This window comes from Microtus ochrogaster, chromosome 7 (genome assembly GCF_000317375.1).
Source record: "Microtus ochrogaster isolate Prairie Vole_2 chromosome 7, MicOch1.0, whole genome shotgun sequence".
In the NCBI taxonomy this organism is placed as follows: domain Eukaryota; kingdom Metazoa; phylum Chordata; class Mammalia; order Rodentia; family Cricetidae; genus Microtus; species Microtus ochrogaster.
The window spans coordinates 12,343,429-12,366,304 of record NC_022014.1 but is presented as its reverse complement, the minus strand read 5'-3'; the positions used below and the strand labels follow the sequence as shown (position 1 = coordinate 12,366,304).

The window sequence follows — 22,876 nt, the reverse complement described above, 5'->3', positions numbered from 1 at the left end:
GGTGGGGTCGAGTTTGAATGATTGCTAAACTGAGCTGTCCGTACAAGTGGGGCGGGGTCTGCAAAAGGATGACGCGGCCGCGAGTGCTGCGAGCAGCCGCGCAGACTCCGTAAACCCGGGGGCGTGGCCCCAGGGGCGTGGCTTTTGGGGGCGGGGGAGCGTGCGTTCGCGCAGACTCTGAGACGGTGGGCGGGGCGTCTCCGAAGTGTCGCTGACGTGGAGGGTCCGGGTTAGCGGGCGCCGCCGCCTGCGAGGTCCGGGAGCGACGTGCGGGGCCGGCTCTCCGGGCCCGAGGCGGCGGCAGCGGCAGTATAAAGCCGGCGACGGGGAGCATGTAATGTCGGAATGCAGAGTCTGCGGCGGCGGCGGTGGGAGCAGCAGCAGCGACGACACCGAGGACGAGGGTGGCGGCGGCGGCCGCAAGGGCTCCGGCTCCCTCAGCCCGCCCGGGGCGGCGGCCTCCTCGGAAGGCCGGCTCCGCCGCGGTTTGCGCGGCATCTCGCTCATGGCGCGCCGGCGGCCGGAGCTGCTGTGCGGGGCCGTGGCACTTGGCTGCGCCCTGCTCTTCGCCCTCAAGTTCACCTGCAGGTGAGGCTGCCGTGTCTCGGGCTTCATGGCCGGAGCTCCGCCAGCCCGGCAGCGCGGGGTCAGCTCTGGGTCTCCGGGTCGGAGGTCATAGGTCTCCCGCGGGGAAGTCTGACTGGTCAGCGGCGACAGGCTTGACTCCCTGTGGGCCGCAGTCTCCCGCTGTCCCTGTTCCGCATGGGGGCCTTTCAGGGTGCTGCCCCTTATCAGTTTTGTACCGAGGGCGTTTGGCCGTGTTCCTGAACTGCTTCTCACCTGTTGGGGTCTGTCGGGGTGCACATGTCAATTCTTGCCGAGGCTATACTGTTTCCTCGTCAGTTCCATTTCCCTTAATGAATGCTTGCTGTGTAATGAGTTGCAAGCCACTTAGGAGTCTTAGTTGCTTTGGGGAATCCAGGCACTCATTTATGGTAATGACAATCAATGCGCACTTTCTACTCAGTACTTGTTAATGCGGAAGACAAAAATCCCTGTTCCCTTGAGTATTTTCATTGAGGTGATATATTGTAAACAAGCACTTCAGAGACCTTAGTAAGTGCTGTGTAGGAAATAGAAGGATGAGGGTAGAAAGGGCAGAGAGGCTTTCGTAAGAAAGTGGCATTCGAAGCTTGTAAGAAGGAAAGGAAGGGACCAGTGCTGGAAGAGACTTTCTGTTACCGTACAGGTAAGTGCAGAGATCTGGAATCTGCACAGAGTTGGTCTTTTCGGAAACTTGGGAGAAGCCCTAGTAGGCTGGAGTTCAGTGTAGGAAGAATGGACGCTAATGTTCCTCTTCTATGTTCCCATAGAACAGAATACATAAATACAGAGTTTATATTTCAGTTATACTTCTCGACAACAATTTCAGTTTATAAAATCTGTTGTCACTTAACATATCCTTTTGACCCTTCTGTCCAGTGGGTGTCTTATCTGGGCCCATATTGAGTGTAATGAACACAAGATGAGGTCCCTGTGGTCAAGGGTCAAAGGATTGAGGTTTTAGTGGAAAGAGACTAGTTTTTCAGTGTTTGCCGTGGGCCAGGTGCTGTGCTACTGCGGGACTAAAGGTGTGCGTCACCATGCCTGGCCTGGAGTTCGATTTTTTTTGAGATGTTATTTTTATTGTCTTTAGAAGGAAATACAGAAAGTATTTTACAAAGTGAAATATTGCAAGTTGGCACTAGGATTCAAATTAGGAAAACAGTCCTTCTCCCACTTCAAGGAGTTGATCCACTTCAGTTTGTCCAGCTGTGAAAACAGTGCTCAGTGTTTGATCTGAGACAGCATATGACTTTAATGATCTTTAATGAGGACAGAGACTTAAGGAAGAGTAGGATCTTTTTTTAAATTTAATTTTATTTGTCGTCCAGGTCTGAAATAAATGACTGTCCTCTTCAGCTGAGTTTAGAGTGGATGGTATATAAGAAAGTAGATTTGGAGTTGAACCACAATGAATTCTGCATTTCTGAGCGTCTTATCTTTGCCATATCTATTTATAGGCATTCAGTCTCCATGCATCCATTCTGCTTGCTTTCCTTGTATCCTGACTTTAAGGGAGAGATGTGTATGTGTGTAAAATAAAACTGCATGCATGTATGTATGCCTTTTGGAAGGGAGGCTAAGGTATAAGTTTCATATAAGAATTGAATTTGTAAGGTGGCAATAAGGCTTAGTGGCAAAGCACTTACTGCACAAGCCTAATAGGTGAGTTTGACCCTGGAACTCACAGAGGAAGGAGAGAGCAGTTTTGAGAAGTTGTCTTCTGACTTCCTTGGGAATGCCTACACTCACAAACATCATGCACACAGACACAGTAAAGTTCATCTTCTTTGTAAACAGGCCTTTATTGTTCACAACCAACTCTTGATTTTTGTATCTGCTTTGAAAGATTAATATCTTAGGAAATGTCTGATTTAAATATAAGTTTTGAAAAAATGTAAAGCAAATTTTGAGAGAGACACGAAAACTAGAGGGACTGTGATAGAGCAGAGGGCCATGTTTTTCTTTCCTGTTTGTTTGGTTTGTGTTTTATCTGGATTTTAACTTTAAGAACTTCTCTACACCTGTGAAAAATAATAAGTTGATGTCACATATTTCCTTCAGATTGCATTATTTTATGCTAAATACAGTTTTTTTTCTTTTGTTTTTGAGACTGGATCCCATTTAGTTCTGGATGATTTCTTTCTTTTTTTCTTTTTTTCTTTTATAGAAAGGCCAGCCAATCTTACCTCTCATTCCATTTTTTTCATTTTTTTATTATGTATACAGTGTTCTGCCTGCATACAGGCATCAGATCTCACTACAGATGGTTGTGAGCCACCATGTGGTTGCTGGGAATTGAATTCAGGACCTCTGGAAGAGCAGCCAGTGCTCTTAACCTCTGAGCCATCTCTCCAGCACGTTCAGCAGGATGATTTCAAATTACTTTTACCTCTTAAATGCTGGGGTTTCAGATGCCTATAACCATGCCTGGCTTTTAAAAAAAAATCTACATTATGTGTATGTGTATATGTATATGTGTGCATCTGTGTGGGTTTGTGTACATGAGAGCAAGTGCTCACAGAGCCCAGCGGCATTGGATACCCTGGAACTTGAGTTACAGGTGTCTCTGAGCCACCCAATATGAGGATATGGGTGCTGGGAAGTGAACTTGGATCCTTTGCAAGAACAGTGCCCATTCTTAACTGGAGAGCTCTTAACAAGCCCTGGCTTTGTATTTGAGTCAGGGTCTTGCTTTAACCCAGGCTGACCTGAACCTAACTGTTCTGCTTATCCCATCTGAATGCTGGGATTATAAGTGTGCTGCCATGCCCAGTTCATCACTTGATGAGTCATGCATTTGAATAGTAGGAACATCCACCAGTGAACAGTCTTTCGGATCACTTCAGAATGTACCACTTTTCTTCACAGGACCCTGTCCACCTCTGCTATCTACCTGCTTGTCATTCAGGCCGTAGCTTGAGAGGTACTTGATTACCACCTTGTCAGAGTCTGTGGTGTCCACATCTCCATACTGAGTTCTCCCACAACAGTGCTCATTTTGTGTAGCTTTTATTACTAATTGTTTATATGCCTGTTTCTTTGCCATCTTCTTCCTCTAGAAAGGAAGTACCTTGGCAGCAGCCTTTGCTTGTGTTGGAAGGACAAGAGCAGTTGCTCAGGCAGATTTTTGAATAGTTGTGCAAGGATTTTACTTCTCATATTAGGGAAGTATCCTCCACAGGCAGAAAGCTCTGCAGAGGCCACAGTGAGGAAATGTTTCAATAAGTAAGTTTGAAGTCCTTTTTTTGGCATTCTATTATGGCCTCTGATATCTAGCTTTTTTTTTTTACTTGGCATAATTATTTTGAGATTCAATCAGATTATGTATTAGGTTTTGTTTGCTCTTTCAAAAACAGATTTATTTATATTTTATGTGTATGAGTGTTTTCCTGCATGCATATAAGTGCACTGTGTGTGTGCATGGTATCTGAAGAGGCCAGAAGAAAGCATTGAATCCCCTGGGACTGGAGTTACATACAGATGGTTGTAAGCCAGCATGTGTGTCCTTTGCAAAAGCAGCCAGTCCTTTTCACCATGGAGCCTTCTCTCCAGTTCCTTCTTGTATTTTTTAAGTTACTACTACCTCAACATTATTTATTTATGTGGGAGAATGCATGGCTGTCAGAGAACGTGCCAGAAGTTGGTTCTGTCCTACCATGTGAATTTCAAATTTTGAACCCAGGCCCTTAGCCTGGGTGACAGGCACCTTTACCTGCTAACCCATTTTGTTGGCTTTTGTTTTTTTTTCTCAGTTTTTAGTAATATTTAATTAATTGTAAGAATATTTACCTGATGAATCACTTCAGCCCTTTTTTTTTTTTTTTTCAAGACAGGGTTTCTTTGTGGATCTTTAGACCTTTGGTTGTCTTGGAACTCACTCTGTAGACCAGGCTGGCCTTGAGCTCACAGAGATCTGCCTACCTCTGCCTTGAGTGCTGGAATTTAAAGGTGTGTGCCACCACATCTGACCGAATCATACCAACCTTTATGCTTACTACTGACATTCATTTATTTGGTTTTTGAAATTAGGTATCCTTATGTAGTCCAGACTGGCACTTGTTCTTGCCTATGCTTTCTGATATATTTTAAAAAATATCTCTTTTAGGACTTTATTTTGTACTGGCAATCACTTTTTAGTTGAGTGACTTAATCTATTTTTAATTAATTGTGATTATTGATATGGTTGATTTTCCTTGCTTCCTGTTTTCATTTGTGCCTTCTGTGTTGTTGTTATTCCTTCTTTAGTCTTTTACTTTGTTTTGGGTTACTGTATTGTTTTAGAGCACTGTGCTCAGGTTTTTATACTCTAGCATTGTACCCATGTGCCTGGTGGGAGAGTTGTGACCCTTCTGACTGGGAAGCTTCCTAGGTAAGGCTCTTGCTTTGTTCTTCATTCTTCGTCTTTCCTACCATTGGGTATTTGTATGTAGAAGTCTATGTTAGCGTTTCTTTTCCCTGAATGCTTAGATATGTATAGGCCAACTTCACTTAATAAATGATGTTTTCTAAAAGTGGACTCAACAGTAAGTGTCTGCTATAGGAACTGACTAGTGATGTTCTACTTGTTCTTTATACAACCAAATACCACTACCTGCAGGAAGTAACCCAAAGAGCACTCAATGAGTGAAATCTGGCAGACGGATGTGTTCCACTTTGTAGAATTTGGAAAACTAAAATATGTCCTCCACATCATTGATACCTATTCAGGTTTTCAATGGGCAACTGCTTTGAGTTCTGCAAAGACTGATTCGCTAATTACACATATACTAGAAGTTTTGGCCATCATGTGTATACTGCACAAATACTGATAGCTCCAGCCTGTGTCTCTATGGATTCCTCACTTTTTGAGCATTAGAGCAGGTAGCAGCAATGCTTGGAGATAAGTGACTTTTGTGAAAAGTCACGCTGCAAAGAGGCAGAACTTGGGGTTATGGGTAGTGAGACCATGGATCATTCTTCTCTTAGCCCACACCTGCACGACAATACCCAAAATCTGCACTGCCCCAGCCAGGTGTTTCCTTAGCATAATGTATTGCTTTTTATTTCAGGGCACTGACTTTCAAACTTATTTTCTTACTCAAAAGAGGCCTTTAAGGGGGAAAAAAAGGCCGGGTGGTGGTGGTGTACTTAGAAGGCAGAGACAGGCAGATCTCTTGAGTCTGAGGCCAGCCAGGTCTAGAGAGTGAGTTCCAGGACAGCCAGGGCTGCATAGGGATACCTTGACTTGGAACACGCCCCCAAAACAAAACAAAACAAAACAAGTCTTTGTCCTTCCACACAAAGCTATAATGGAAGACAAAAATAAGCTGACAAATCTTGTTTGTGTTTACTCTTTTTTAGTCGAGCAAAAGATGTGATAATACCAGCCAAGCCGCCTGTCAGCTTTTTCTCCTCGAGGTCCCCAGTCCTTGACCTCTTCCAGGGGCAGCTGGACTATGCAGAGCATGTTCGCCGGGATTCTGAGGTAGTTCTGCTGTTCTTCTATGCTCCGTGGTGTGGCCAGTCCATCGCTGCCAGGGCAGAAATTGAACAGGCAGCCAGCCGGCTTTCAGATCAGGTAATGCATACCTTCTACCCAAGCAGCAAGTGACTGTCAAGTCTGTGTATCAGAGAGTATGGCCCCTCAGAGAAATTGTGCCAGACTGGCAGTGATGTCTAGGTGAACTCCAGGAGACCTTGTCAGGTAAAAAGCCCATGAAGACGCAGGAAGGGTCCTGTCATGATGGTCAGAGTGGCAAGAATGGGAATCAGTTCTTTGGCTTCAGAAGGAGTTGTGTGCTCACTCACTATACCAGTCTGCATATTATAGCACACCTGAGATGGTAGAGTAGAGCCCAAGAGTCCTAGTAGAGCTCTCTGATGACTAGCTTATGTGGCTTGTTATCTCTTTTATGTTGTAAGTGGTATAAGGTCATGGTGCAAATTTGGAGGTTAGAGGACAACTTGCAGGAGTCAATTCTCTCTTCCCTTGTAGCCAACTACTTAAATATTTATACAGGAAATTTTATGTTTAATAAGACTAACAGTTGCTAGATGTGGTGGCACATACCTTTAATCCCAGCACTTGGGAGGGAGAGGCAGGCAGATAGATCCTTAAGTTCCAAGACAGCAAGGACTACTCAGAGAAATCATGTCTTGAAAAACAAAAACAAACACACAGCCAAAAAAGACTAAAGGTACGTTTCACCATGTTTGATGACTTGAGTTCAACTTCTGCCTTTCTGTGGTTTCTAGAAATTAAACACAAGTCACCAAGTTTTGTGGCAAGTGCTTTTATTTGCTGATCCATCTCACTGGTCCCTTGATTAATTAAAAAAAATATGTACACACACATATATATAAAATTTTATGTTTATGAGTGTTTTGTTTGCATGTGTATGGAGGTCAGAAGATGGAGTCATATCTCCTATAACTAGAGTTAGAGATGGATGGCTGTGAGCTACCAGGCGGGTGTTGGGAACTGAATCCCCATCCTCTGAAAGGGCAGCAAGCGCTTCTAACTGCTGAGCCAGTTGCCAGCCCTAGTTAGTTTTTGAGATGGTGTTTTGAGTGGTGAAGGCTGGCCTTGAATTCCTGATACTTGTGCCTCATTCTCCCAAGTGCTAAGATTAGAGGTGTGCGCCACTGCACACAGATTGAAAATGATATTTTATGATACCCCTTCTGTCTGTGAGGCAGCTCATATTTGACAAAGCTTCCCTATTCATAGAATTTTAAAGTAATTTAGTGTACTAATTGTAACAGAGGTAGTGGGAAAATGGAAAAGTAACTTCTAGCTAAATTTTAGGTATTTTAGTTGTGGCTACATGGGCAAAGCATTATGCTTTATATAGTCACTGTGACTGAGACAGTTACAGAAGTAGACCTGTGGTGAGAAGTGATGAGCTGGTGACTCCGATCTCACATTGACGTGATTACTGACTGTTCACAATAGGAGGCAGCCCCTGAAGTTCTGAACTAGATAGAGAGCTTTCTGCCTCAGTTTCATTCCTGAGACCTTCCATGAACATAACAGCCATCTTCACATGCAAGATGGGCTTAGACTCTGGGTTTGAAATGTAACAAACCAGACATTCCAGCATCAGTGCTAGGCAGGCATTTGAAAATACTGTAAGCTAACAGGTTGATTCTGGCACACATAGAGCAGTTGTGAATATTGCAGGACATCTCTCAGGAGGTTTGCCTAACTACTGTAGCAAGCAAAAAGCCCTGTAGTAGAGAAGCATGATTTGAGCTAACTTGGGTGGGCGAGCCCCTGCGTTGCAAAATTCATTCAGAACTCTCGGTTGTTATTCCTAGAAACAAGAAATAGAAACAAGAAATATTACAGATAGTGCCTAGGTGCCCTGTCTAGTAGTTCCATGAAGCCTTTAAAAAATTTTTTTCTTTTTCTTTTTTTTTTTTTTGAGACAGATTTTCCTAGTAGCTATATATCTAGTCCTGGAACTCGCTTTGTAGACCAGGCTGGCCTCGAACTCACAGAGATCTGCTTGCCTCTACCTCCCAATTGCTGGGATTAAAGGTGTGTGCCACCACCGCCTGACTTAAAACTATTTTATACCTTAAAGTATACCATGTACATTTCTTACACTGTTCATATTTAGAGGTAGCGACAGGAGCATCTGGATAAAAATATCAACTTTTCAGAGAGGAAGCAGGAATTCTAAGGGAGCCCGGGGCAAGCATGCAGTTTATAAGCATGAAAGAAAGCACCACTTTCCCCGCCACTCCCCAGCTCTCTGAATTGGAGAGCAGGGGTCTGTCTCCCCTGTAGGAAGCAAAGGGGAAATCTGTTGAGTTTCATGTTAAAGTGGTGTTGTTTGTGGCTGGTTTAAGCAGTGTGTCCCGAATCATGAAATAGTAACAGCACTATTCTTGTGTGCCAGGTACCATGCTCGTCTTTACAACAGTTTTTTATTTTACTCGTGCTTTTCTTAAACAGGGCCTCTGGCTTTCAAGGGCTTAGCGGTCTGTTAAGCTCCCACAGTGACACAGTGACCAGATGTGTTCTTTTCAGTTCCTCCTAAATTGAGAGCTTGTGGTTCTGTGTGCACAGTAGGGAAAAGACAGTGAGTTTATTTTTAGAAACAAACAAAAATCATTTGAGCCATATTGCTTAGTCAAATTAGCAGATGGTAGATTGTGCCCTATTTTTAAGTGAAGAAAATGAGACACCAGCCATAGATAATAAATGTTGCTTTTTGTCCCTTAGAAATGGACTAATGGGCCAGAGAGGTGAGTCAGTGATTAAGGGAACTAACTGGCTAATCTTCCAGAGGTCACAATTGCCTGTACTGGCCTTCAGGGGGGCGTGCACACACATACACAAAACATATACTTACACAGACATAAATACATACATAAAAACTAAAAATTTTAAAAAAAGAAATGGGCCCTAAAAACACTGAAGTGTCTTACTAAGTCCCTACTTAGAAGTCCCTACTAAGTTGAGTACTTGGGCTGAGTTTGCAGGCAGAAATAGGCAAAGTATTTTTGTTTTATGTGTATGCAGTGTTTTCCCTGTACCACATGAGTACCCTGTGTTCATAGAAGCCATAGGGCATTGGATCTCCTGGAACTGCTTTCAGATCTTGTGAGCTGCCATGTGAGTGCTAGGAACCAAACCTGGGTCCTCTGGAAGAGCAGTTAACTGCTGAGTCATTTCTCCAGGCCTAACTCTGTTTTTTGACTTTTTAAGATGTGGTTTCTCTGTAACCCTGCCTATCTTGGAACTCATTCTGTAGACCAGGCTGGCCTTGAACTCAGAGATCCGCCTGCCTCTGCCTCTCAAGTGCTGGGATTAAAGGCATGCACCACTACCACCCTGCTCAACATCTACTTTTAAATGTATATTTAATCCATGTTTTTACTGTTTAGTACTAACCTTCTAGAACATGGCCTAAATATTATCTTTATTACCCTTTAAAATAGTCATTGGCCTGGGCCTGAAGAGATTGCTCAGTGGGTAAAGAAAGGCACCAAGCCTAAGGACTTGAGTTTAATCCCCAGGGCCTACGCAATGGGAGAACAGGTTATCCTCTGACTCCTCTGTCCTCTACGAGTATGCCTGTGTGCGTGTGTATCTCAGCTCAAGGTCTTTCAAATGTTAGGCTAATGCCCTAACACTGAACAACATCCCTAGCTCCCATCTAAGATATTTCCTTCAGCTAGGCATGGTATGGACATGTATGTCTGTATACCACATGCCTTTATGCCCTAGGAGAGAGCACTGGGGTGGAGGTACTGGAGTTACAGATAGTTGTAAGCCACCATGTGGGTGCTGGGAATCAAATCCATGTCCTCTGGAAGAGCAGCTACTACCCTTCTGAGTCATCTCTCCAGCCCCCATTTCTCGTATTTGACATCTCATTCTGTAGACCAAGTTAGCCCGTATGTAACTCATGACAATTCACCTGAGTCAGTTCCCTCACCCCGACCCCTCATTCCTATGCCCCAATGTTGGTATTATAGTTATGAGCTACCACTTAGGCCTATGTTTTATTTTATTGGTAAATGTCACCTTAGAAAGCTTGAAATAGTCGGGCCTTGGTGGCGCATGCCTTTAATGCTTGTAGTCAGGAGGCAGAGGCACACAGGTCTTTGTGAGTTCAAGACCAACCTGGTTTACAGAGCTAGTTCCAGAACAACCAGAGGCCAGAGCTACCCTGTCTTGAAACTGCACACCCTCCTCCAAAAAAAAACAAAACAAAAAAACAAAACCAAAAAACCAAAAACAAAAAAACCTGAAACAGAGCCTTGTGGTACATACCTTTTATTTCAGCACTAGGGAGGCAGTTTTAGGCCAGCCTGATCTACAAAGCAAGTTCAGGACAAACAGAACAGTTATACAGAGAAACCCTGTCTTGAAAAACTAAAAGCAAAACAAAAGTTTGAAACAGGGTTGGTTTGGTTTTTGTTTAATATTTTCTGTTCTGTTTCTACAGTTGTAAGGCTTGGTAACTGTTGAGTTGCTATTCATAGTCATATGAAACCTTTGCCTTTGCAGGTGTTGTTTGTTGCAATTAATTGTTGGTGGAACCAGGGAAAATGCAGAAAACAGAAGCATTTCTTTTACTTTCCTGTAATACATCTGTATCATCGAAGGTAAGGTATTGACTGAGTTTTCTGTCTTGCCCTGTTCCCACAGTCGTTTAGTTCCAAATAAACACACAGAGGTCTACATTAAATATAAACTGATTGGCCTGTTAGCCCAGGCTTCTTATTAACTCTTATAACTTAGCCCATAATTCTTGTCTATGTTAGCCATGTGGCTTGGTACCTTTTTTGGCAAGGGAGTCACACCTTGCTTCCACTCTAGACTGAGCTTTCCTCTCCCAGAATTCTCGTTGCCCCGACTCTACTTCCTGCCTGGCTACTGGCCAATCAGCGTTTTACTAAAATATGATTGACAGGGTAGAAACCATTGTCCCACAGTAGTAAGGACTTGCAATGGTATTTTCAGCCCCACTTATACTTATCAGTTTACCAGTGCACTTTGGTTAATTTTTATATATACATATAATTATTAGATAGTCAATGTAGAAAATTGAGAAAATACAGATAGGCAAAAATAAATTTTAAAAAATGTAAAGGGATTTGATAATTGTGTCAGTCATGAGCAAGCAGTGTGTTTTGATTGTCTTTTCCTGTGAATGTGTATGTCAGCCCTCTAGTTGTAATGTTATTTCCTAAATTGTTCTTTCACACTTTTGTGAGCATCAGTGTATGTTATAGCAATTACTCCATTGTATGGCTGTCCATTTTAGCTATCCAAAAGTGTTATGCAGTGTGGAAGTACACCCTGTCCCTCATTCTGTTAACCTGGTAGTGTAGCATGCTCAAGATAATAGCTTTTGCCATGTATGGTGGCACATGCCTATAATCTAAGCTACTTGGGAGGCTGAGGCAGGATGATTTTTTGAGGCCAACTTGGACAATTTGAACCCTATTTCAATCAGCCATCTAAATAGCTGGGAATATTAATTCAGTAGTAAAGTGACTTTCTAACATAGGTGACCTGGGTTTAGTCCCTAGTACTGCAGAAAAAGGGGAGGGAATGTTGTACCAATTCTTTCAGTTAGGAAGAGAATTACTAGTACTCCATAATTTTATGTCTGCAACTCAGAAGTGACAGAGGGTAGAAACTCTAAAGAAAGTTTCAGCATTTTTTGATCTCCAGTTACGTTAATTTTGCTAAAAGTGACAAACTACCTATGGTTTTTAGAATTTATTTATTTATTTTGTTTTTTGAGGCAAGGTTTCTCCGTGTAACAGCACTGGCTGTCCTGGAACTCACTTTGTAGGCCAGGCTGACCTCAAACTCACAGAGATCTGCTTGCCTCTGCCCACTGTGTGCTAGGATTAAAGGTGTGCATCACTGCCACCTGGTGGTTTTTATTTTAAGCTATCTCTTGTTGTTTTTTAATCTTTATCTTTAGTTACGTATGTATGTGTGTGTGTGTGCCCTTCTATTGGTATGAGTGTATGTAAGTGCAGGTGCTCACCTAGAACAGTAGAGGGTGTCGATTCTCTGGATCTGCAGTTTTAGACAGTTATAAATTGCCAAACATGGGTACTGGAAACCAAACTCTGATCCTTTACAAAAGCAGTTACATCTTAGCTGCAGAACCATCTCTTTAGGCCTAAGACTACTTACCTACCTATCTACCTGTCCGTCCATCCATCGATCCATCGTGTGTGTGTGTGTGCATTTGAGTCTTTGTATATGTACCATGTGCATACAGGAGCTCAAGGTAGTCAAGGAAAGCATCAGATTCCCTGGAACTACAGGACATTCTGGACCACCATGTTGGTGCTGGGAATAAAATCTAGCGAGGGAAGACTAGACAGTGCTCTTAACCATGATCCATCTCTCCAACCCATTTATTTATTTATTCATTTATTCATTAATTTATTTGTGGGGTGTAACAGGATCTCACTGTGCAGTCCTGACTTGTCTTAGAACTCACCATGTAGACCAGGGTTGCCTGGAACTCAGAGATCTACATGCCTCTACCTCCCTAGTACTGGGGCTAAATAAAGGTGTTCGCCACCATGACTTGCTTTGTCAGATAAGGGGTCTCATGCTGTCGTATAGGCTGGCCTTATAGTCACTGTATAACCCAGGCTGGCCTAGACCGTAGTAATCCTGCTTCAGCTTCTCCTAAAGTGCTCATGTAATAGATATATGTCACACATTTGGCTTTAAGCTGTTTGCTTTTACCATATATATGTTAATGTTTGGTTTTGCAGACATGCTAAGACCCTAATATGGAAGTTAAGTGCTGTTTGAAAAAATCTGACTTTGGGCTATTTATTTAGAGGCAGGGTCCCATTATGCAGCCCTGGCTGTTCTGGAAATTAACTATATAGACCAAGCTGGCCTTGAATTTAAAGACTGTCCTGCTTCTGCCTCCTTAGTGCTGGGATTAAAGGCATGCGCCACCACACCTAGTTATAAATTTTAATTTTTGAGATGGTCTCAATCTGTATCCCAGACTAGTCTCGAATTGATGATCTTCTAACTTTAGCCTCCTAGGGCAGAAGATGGAATTTAGGTTTCATTCTCTGTGATTGGCTTAAAGTCTGAAAGGACAAGTGGGAATTGACTAGTGAGAGCTTTATTTTTAGGGTTTCCCTCCCTTCCACATGCCCCTCCTGGTCTTAGTAGGTCTCACAGCAATCATCAGCAAACTGGTCTCTATCCCATTCCATCCCAGTTCCACTGCTTTAACATAAACTCTTGTCACACAGGGTTTTATTGGAACATTGATGTTATTTAGTCAAGACTACCTTTTCTATCCTCAAATTTTCCATTGTATATCAAATGATTGTGGTTTAATATTCACCTAAGGAACAAGCTATCTTCTTTTGGTAGCCATTTAAATTGCTTTGGATTTCTCCACTCTGCTTCTTGTCCAGTGGTTTCTTCCTCTTAAACATAAGGGACACTCCCAGTGACCATCTCAGGCCTGATTCTTTCCTTGTAGAGGTCAGTAGAAACCATTGTGCTGCAGGGGATGGTACACTTGTTCTACTTAGGTCCCTCTGTCACTCTTTGGCTTTGGAAAAAGGACACAGATGCCCAGTGGGGTGGTTAAAACTTGGAGGATGCCAGAGGTAGATTTAACTTGATGTGACATTAAAATGAGCAGTCCCTTGAATTAGGATGGTCATTTTGAGATGTGTGATGAAAACACATGATAACACATGAGCTGTCTGTGTCCTCAGCTTCTGTAGCCGTTAAAGTGAAATAGTCTAAGCTAGGTGTTGTGCTGCATGTTTTTAAACTCAGAACTATTTAGGCCGAGAGGCAGATTGCTGTGAGTCTGAAGCTAGCCTCAGCTACTATGTGAGGTTCTGTTTAAAAAGGTGGGTACCTACCCAGTACCTTGGTATTCTGCATAGGGGCTTTGAAATGCTCATCCTTCATCTTAGCCTGATGCTTTGCCTTTCTGTTCATTTCATCATTTAGTATCCAGTGTACAGCAGTGCTGAGCCACAGGAACTTCCCAGATATACTTTTCCATGTTCTGAGAGTCTAGAGGCCTCAGTTTTATACATGTGCATACATCCTTATATGATTCGTCCATCAGCTGAATGCTTTTGGGCTCTCCTAGTATTCAAAAGCTTTTTCTGCTTACAGTGCCTGCACATGTCCTATTGGGTCTCATGGCTGAGCAGATTCTGCTGCTGTTCATGTCCTTTGTTGCTGTTTGCTCTCACTTGCTGTAATGCTTCATCTTGTAGCTACTTAAACTAATGGTTTCTGCTTTGTGGGACAGACTTTTGGGGTTTGTATTGATGTCCTCCCAGGGTTGATGAAACAGAGTTTGGAGCATGGAAATGGATTCTCACCCTGCTCACACAGGAGCTCTAGACCGGCTCATTCTACGCTGATGGCTGTAGTTTCTCTTTCTACACTTCATGCCTTAAATAGATGAGATTTCTACATGGATTGGCTCTTTTTTGTTTTGTTTTATGAGACAGGGTTTCTCTGGATAACAGTCCTTACTGTTCTGAAACCTGTTTTGTAGACCAGGCTGACCTCAGACTTACAGAGATCCACCTGCCTCTGCCTCCTGAGTGCTGGGATTAAAGGCGTGTGCCACCAACTCCCAGCAGATGGGCTCCTTTTTGCTGGACAAAACATGTTATCAAATGATTTCTTGATTTTTTTTTCCTCACTCATTCATTCCCTCATTCATTCTTTCATAGTATGTTTGAGACAGGTTCTAATGTAGTTGAGGATAGCCTTAGATTTGATACAGATACATAGATTACTTTGCCCTCCTCCACTTTCTGAGTCCTGGGATTAAAGGTGTGCACTACCATATATGGCCTTATTTTTGTCTTTCAAATTAAAATCTGTTGATAATTGATAGTTATGGTAGCAATTAAATTTATTTTTTAATTAAAAAAATATTTTCTATTCAGTCCTGGCTGGCCTGGAACTCACTATGTAGAACAGGCTGGCCTCAAACTTATCTACCTGTCTGTGCCTCCCAAATTCTGTTTTGTTTTTAAATTTATTTATCTATCTATCTATCTATCTATCTATCTATCTATCTATCTATCTATCTATTTATTATGTATACAATATTCTTTCTGCATTATGCCTGAAGCACTAGACCTCTTTACAGATGGTTGTGAACCACCATGTGGTTGCTGGGAATTGAACTCAGGACCTCTGGAAGAACAGGCAATGCTCTTAACCGCTGAGCCATCTCTCCAGCCCCCAAATTCTGGTATTAAAGGTGTGCTCCACAATGCCTGGCCTCTTGAGTTGGTGGAATTCTTACTTCTGTTTTCCTGCTGTGCTTACCTTACTATTTTCACACTTCTATTTCTTTGATATCATATTCTGTAGTGTGCACTGAAGAATTGTGTTTATCTCATGTGTTTGAGTTTTTTTAATTATGTCACACCATTGTGAGTACAGCATATATGTAATTCTTTCCTGAGCTCTGTGTATTGCTTCTGTGAACAGTAAACTTAATGTCAGTCTCTGTAGAGAAAAGAAAGGTGATGGAATTTCTGAATTTCACATGCCCCTCCCCCATCGTTCAGTAACATTTGTATTTATTGTGGGTCACTGAGAGACTTGAGAGACTTTTGATGAGGCTATTGAGGCAGCCAGGTGAAATTCTGATTAGCTCAGGAGGATACCCAGTGGTGTTACTGTTTTGAGAGTTGGACCAGGCTCCTATTCATGCTGAGGCATAGCCATAAGGGACACCTGACTTCACTCTTGCCATTTTGTTCCTGTTGTAATGATACTTTAAACAGGTGTCAGATTTGCTTAGTGATCCCTTGTTTGTGTGCCTTTGGGAATACTAGTAATTACTTTTTAGTAGGGAGAGGGTCAGCTGCCAAAGTTTCTTATTTCAGTTTCTTTGAAAAGGGCATCTGCCTATGTGTGTTGAGTGTTATAGCAAAGATCCTGAAATTCTTTATCATGTGCTTAGTTTCCAAACCACCTTTTTCTTTTTTTAGTAGAAACTAAGTTTTTCTTCTGGAGAAGAGAATGATTTTAATTTGCAGTGGATTAAAGTTGACAGCATAGATGTGCTTGTTTCTTCCCTACCTAAAATGCTGGTTCTCTTTTCACCTTCTGAGCAAAGCAGGCTGCTTGCCTCTGAACTAGTTGTTAAAGCAAAGATGTTTTCATTGTGTGGTGTTGATGATTTTAATGCATGGTGTATTGTTTTCATTTATTTATTTGCTTGTTTGTTTTTTGGTACTAGTTTTGGACCAATCGAATACAAAGGCCCCATGAGTGCTGTTTACATTGAGAAGTTTGTTCGCCGGGTGATGAAACCACTTCTCTACATCCCATCTCAATCAGAATTGCTAGATTTTCTCTCAAACTATGAGGTACCTTTCTTTCTTATCTCCTCTGTTCCTGAGACCTTTTACTTGGTTGAACTGGATTGTTTATATTAAGTGGTTTTTAGTTTTTGTTTTATTTTGGTGTATATTAATTGTACAAGATAGTGGGTTTCATTATGACATTTTCATTCTTTTAAAAAATATGCCTCCTGGATTTCAGCAGTTAAAAAAATTACATTGGGGGCTGGAGAGATGGCTCAGAGGTTAAGAGCACTGACTGCTCTTCCAGGGGTCCTGAGTTCAACTCCCAGCAACCACATGGTGGCTCACAACCATCTACAATAAGATCTGGTGTTCTCTTCTGGCATGCTGGAAGAACACTATATTTGTAATAAATAGATAAAATAAAAAAAAATTACATTGGTGGCTGAAGAGCTGGCTTAGGGGTTAAGAACATGTAGTACTATTCTTTCAGAGGACCCAAGTTTAATTCCCTGCACCCTCCTCAGGTGGCTTGAAGCTGCCTGTAAGTCCAGTTCTGGGAGATTTCATGCTTCTGGGTTCCTCAGGCAACTGCACACACATGCACATATACTTCCTCCCATTAAAAACAATTTTTAAAAAATCACCTTATAGAGAAGCCCCAGCTAAAGTGCATCTTGAGATGCTAGTTATAAAGGTGGCTGCCAGGTAAGCTTTAAAAGACTCGAATACTTGGAAAATCTTGTCTGTGTTTTGTTTGGTGATTTTTAAACAAATACTGGCCTTGTCTCATAGTTTACTCAAATATACAGTTAGCTCATAGTTTCTGTGCAACTACTCATTTTTTTTTTAAGATTTTTTTTATTATGTATATGGTGTTCTGCCTATATGTCTGCCTGCACACCAGAAGAGGACACCAAATCTTATTATAGTTGGTTGTGAGCCATCATATTGTTGTGGAAGAACAACCAGTGCTCTTAACTGCTGAGCCATCTGTCCAGCGCCTGCAGCTACTCATTTCTAAGAATATTCTTTGACCCTATAGTATTGCACTGTGAGGTACCTGGATTTTCTTGTCTGTTGTAGTTTAGCCCTTTTAAAACCAGCAAATATTGGGGGCTGGAGAGATGGCTCAGTGGTTAAGAGCACTGGCTGCTCTTCCAGAGGTCCTGAGTTCGATTCCCAGCAACCACATGGTGACTGACAACCATCTGTAATGAGATCTGGCACCCTCCTCTGGCGTGCGGGCATACATGGAGGCAGAATGTTGTATACTTAATAAATAAATAAATAAATAAATCTTAAAAAAAAAAAAGAAACCCAGCAAATATTGCCAGAAGAAGGCACTGAATTCCCTGGAGCTAGAGTTATAGGTGGTTGTGAATGTCCATCAGGGTGCTGGGACCAAGCTTTGGTCTTTTGCAAGTAGCAAGTGCTTTTAACTTCTGAGCCTTCTCTCTAGTGCCTAGGTTTTCTTTTTTGAGGCAGGATTTCATGTATCCCAGCTGGATTTTGATCTCCTGAAACAGACACAGCTGAGTCTGACCTAGGGCCAGTGATTTCTTTTCTTAACCTCCCAAGCTGTTTTAGGATTTGAAATGGTGTCAGTGTTTTTATTTTTGTTTTAAGGCAGAGTCTTGGTAGTAGGGTTAACAGTTACTTCTGACTGGCCTAGTAGTTATTTGCCAAGTAAGCCCAAGCTGTCCTCAAACCCACAGCTGTCTTTCTTCTTCAGCACTCCCCTAGGTTAGCACCTGGAGTCACTGGAGGGAGTTCTCCAAAATAGTGAAAATTTGATACCATGCTTAAGTCAAAGCTTGGGCTGATGGCTTAATTCCTTTAAGCCTTAATTTTTCTCATTTATAAAATAGAAATAGTCTAGATGAGACAACATCTCTAAAATTTTACTAAAATTAAGTAAAAAAAAATCTTTGGGAGCTGGGCTGTGATGGGGCACACCTTTAACACCAGCACTCTGGAGGCAGAGGCAGGTGGATCTCTGTGTGTTCGAGGCCAGTCTGGTCTATAGAGTGAGTTCCAGGACAGCCAAGGCTACACAGAGAAACCATGTCTCCAACCCCCGCAATACACACACACACACACACACACACACACACACACACACACACGGGGGAGGGGAGGTGGAGAGAAACACTCTCAAAATATTATGGAGAGAGGGGAGAAAGTGGAAATTTTGAATGGTATTATTTATAAAGCAATAAAAATAAAAAAATATGGAGAAAATTCTGAGCATTAGGATTGTTGTCAAGACTTTAAATGTCATACTAATAATACTGGGATTTTTTTATTCATGTTTAAGAAATTGTTTTTATAATTAAGATGATAAAGTGATCTGCAAAGACTGACTCACACAGTCCTTCAGTTTTTCTCTATTGGGATGTTTGTAGAGTACTTTGCCCAATTTTTTATTCATATTTTCACTCTTTAAAGAGAAAGAAATGCAACACATAGCATAAAGTTCCTGTGAACCTTCCAATACATATGTGGCAGACACTGATCATTTCTGCACCTGATAATAGGGGAGGAGGAAGGCAGTTTTGTCAGAGACTTATATCCAAAGGAAAGTTTTGTTTGTTTGCTTTTTGTTGTTGTTTATTTTGAGGCAGAATTTGACTCTTACCTAGGCTGGCTTCAGACTTTCTGTGTAACAAAAGATGACTTTGAATTTATGATCCTCCTGCCTCTACCTTCTTAGTTCTGGGCTTACAGGCATGCCTCAACATTTTTTACATGTTTAATTACAGGATTTACCCAAAGCAAGCAATCTGCCAACTAAGTTACATCTCCAGCTTTCTGCTGCATTGATTGTTTTTTTCTTTTAAAATGTTTTATGAGCCAGGCATGGTGGCACAAACCTTGCCCTGAGAGGCAGAGGCAGGTGGATCTCTTGAGTTCAAGGCCAACCTGATCTGCTGAGTAGTAGTGCCACTCCCTATGCGCCTATGGGGGACATTTTTATTCAAACCATCACATTGAGTTCTCAGTATTTATTCTGAGAATGGAGAATGGCCCATGTATGATAATTAACAAGAATAAGATGATGGGATCTAGGATTTTCTTCCTAGATAAACACTAGCACAATGCTAACTTATACCTTATGTGTGTAGCTAGAAGCTGCAGTGAACTTACCCAGGGACACTAGAGAGGAATAAGAGAGCTTTAGTCATGTCCTTGCAAGCCTGTTAGATTGAGCTTCCTGAAGTTATTCCTACTTATTCTCAGATAGCTCTTCCTGCCTTTTTGTTTACAGACAGATGTGGTTTATTACTATGGACAACATAGTCAAACAGATTGTGGGTCATAGTCATTTTGGTGCCTTGAAGTTGATTGAAAAAGGAGTAGGATGAAATTTTAACTGGTTTTATGTCTTCTAATTTTAGCATTTCTTTTCTTTTCTTTTTTTTTAAGGTATCATCTCTCAGGTATTGGTCGCCTCCATATCAAGTGCTTTATTTTTAAAGCTCATGAACAAAATAATTCGATTTTACCTTACAACCTTCCTACCAAATACCAACAGTATTGTTATTTAGAACTTTTATATTTGTCCCAAAATAGTTTGTAAACCTTTTAGTGAATTTCTGTAATTAACTTAAGATGAATTATTTAGCATGTCTATTAATTTTATTTTATGTTTTTTGGTTTTTTGAGACAGGGTTTTTCTGTATAGCCTTGGCTGTCCTGGAACTAGCTCTTGTAGACCGGTTGGCCTTGAACTCACAGAGATCCGCCTGCCTCTTCCTCCCAAGTGCTGGGATTAAAGGCATAAGCCACCACCACCTGGCTATTATTATTAGAAGTTCAAAAAACTAAATTGTTTTAAAATTAAGTGGGATGATAAGAGGCCTAGGAATCTTTGGGGATTTGTGTAGTAGGAGCAGCGGGCTGTGTTCCTGCCCAGCTCCCGCACGGCTAGCTTTACACCCGAAATAACAACACACAAATTGTATTTATTTAAACACTGCTTGGCCCATTAGCTCTGGCCTCTTACTGGCTAACTCTCACATCTTGATTAACCCATTTCTATTAATGTGTGTAGCACCATGAGGTGGTGGCTTACCGGGAAGATTCTAACCTGCGTCCATCATGGAGAGGAGAGCTATGGTGTCTTCCTCACTTCCTTTCTTCCCAGCATTCTGTTCTGTCTACTCCACCCACCTATGTTCTGACCTATCAGGCTAAGCAGTTTCTTTATTAATTAAGCAATGAAAGCAACACATAGAAAGAAGACCCACCTACATCATTTCCCCTTTTTCTGTTTAAAAAAAAGAAAGGTTTTCACTTTAACATAGTAAAATTACATATAGCAAAACAGTTATCAAGCAAGAATTACAGTTGCAATATTTATATCTATTTTATCTTTTATCATAACTAAGGAAAACTATAACTATCCATTCTTCAAGTCCATCAAAGACTCCAGAAGGATATAATATTACGTAAGTAAACAAGAAGTAAGCAACTTCCAAAACTCTAGAAATGACAGCTTGCTGTCTGGACAGTCACCCAAAGTTTTTTTTTTTTTGTACTGTTGGGGCATCTATCTTCAGCCTACAGGCCCATAGTATCCAGCAGACATTTCCACGAAGCAGGAAAATTCAAACACAGTTCAGTCACTTTCCTTTGTGTCCTGCAGAATGTCTCGCAGACTCTTATGAATCAGGAACCCCAAAAGACCATCTCACCTTTAGGCAAGTTCAGCAGTCCTCTCTCTGTGGGTTCTTTGTATCCAGTTTATACAACAGTCCAGGCAAGAGCAGTTTCTTGCCCAAATGGCTAACCAACTCCATAAGGAGCCTCTTTGATGCCCATCTTCCTCTCGAAGTAGATTGGTGCTGCCAGGAGCAGACGTGTCTCATTGTCATGAAAAACCCTAAGTTTTTTTTGAGGGTGTTCACAGCAACCTTTCAGGAGGGCGAGGTCTATCATGCCATACTGGGATAGAAGCAATCCATTTGGTCTCATCCTCTGTGAAAATAAAAGAAGACCCTTTCCAAAGCATCATATCCTTAGACCCAAATTTGGAAGTCATGATACCTTTAGAACATTCATGTTGGATCAGCTTAGCAGCCTACACAATGAAATGTCTCTCTGTACTTAGCTCCTTCACAGTCAAAAAGTTCAAAGAAGGGGGCTGGAGAGATGGCTCAGTGGTTAAGAGCATTGCCTGCTCTTCCAAAGGTCCTGAGTTCAATTCCCAGCAACCACATGGTGGCTCACAACCATCTGTAAAGAGGTCTGGTAGCCTCTTCTGGCCTGCAGACATGCACACAGACAGAATATTGTATACTAAATAAATAAATATTTAAAAAAAAGTTCAAAGAAAATACAATATACAAAATCCAAACTCTCTGAATTTTCCATTTTTATGTGGCTTTTTTTCTTTATTTCTTTTAATCTGTACTCTGTCTCTTTAAAGACTTTACCCTTTTTTAAGGCCTTTCTTTATTCTCTATATTCTTTTCTTCTCTCTCCCAAGCCTACCTACACTCATCCAACATTATGACCCATTTAGAGGTCTTTTATGTCTGAATCTGTCCTATTGTGAATCTGTAATTTTACTATCCAGGATCATTTTTGCTTTGCAGTTTTAAATCACTAAGCACTTAAGAATCTAAGCTGTGACATTCCTAGGTCAAAAACAGGCTTGCCCCGCCCAGTCCAACATGGCTGAGCCGTTTGTGCCTCTGAGCCTTGCACATTGCACCACTAGCATGGCAGAGCCGCTTGTGCCTCTGAGCTGCAGCATGCAATGTCCCCCTTTTAGGCACACAACGAGTGTAGTTACCATCAAACAAATCGTAGCACTTTACTCCAAAACTCCATTCAAGTGCTGTCTCCCGCAGGAGCCAGACAGAGAACGTGATGGTGGTACAACCCAGAAATTCAAAACTGCCACTTTCTAGTAGACCTGATCCCACTGTCTACCCAGGCAGGAAGAGCTGAGCCACGGGCATGGTCTCAGCTACTTTGTTCCCAACCCCGAGTGGGCACGCAAATGTCCAGGCCCAGAAATGCTCCATTGCCGAAGTTTGCTCCTGCGGCAGGGCCCAGGAAGGCGTGTTTAAAAAGGTGCGGCTTTTTTTCTGCCAGCTATTGCTGAAACAGGAAATCTCTCTGCAGCACGCCCTAGGAAACAACAAAAAGCTGTGTTAAACTCTGTGTATAGGATTCCTTTTTAAGCCCTCTTAGGTTTTACGTGGAGTTAGTTAACCACATTGAAGCACCACTCTGTAGTGAGGAGCTGTGGGCTGCGTCCTGCCACTTAGCTAGCTTTACACCCGAAATAATTACATGGAAACTGTATTCATTTAAACACTGCCTGGCCCATTAGTTCCAGCCTCTTCCTGGCTAACTCTCACATCTTGATTAACCCATTTCTATTAATGTGTGTAGCACCATGAGGTGGTGGCTTACCGGGAAGATTCTAACCTGCGTCCAT

General features: G+C 41.9%; 1 protein-coding gene across 2 annotated transcripts in view; it reads left to right on the top strand.

Annotated features, from left to right (window-relative positions):
* Positions 1-225: 225 nt before the first annotated feature.
* The window catches only part of Txndc11 (thioredoxin domain containing 11), a 78,668-nt gene continuing 56,017 nt past the window's right edge, over positions 226-22,876 (top strand). The window contains exons 1-4 of one of the 2 annotated variants that reach the window (XM_005349318.3): positions 226-588; positions 5,947-6,163; positions 10,613-10,710; positions 16,353-16,482. In XM_005349318.3, coding sequence (XP_005349375.1) covers positions 338-588; positions 5,947-6,163; positions 10,613-10,710; positions 16,353-16,482 — 696 coding nt within the window. In that variant the 5' untranslated portion in view covers positions 226-337. Of the gene's footprint in view, positions 589-5,946; positions 6,164-10,612; positions 10,711-16,352; positions 16,483-22,876 lie in introns of those variants that run through there. The other variant, XM_026780174.1, reaches the window with a different exon arrangement.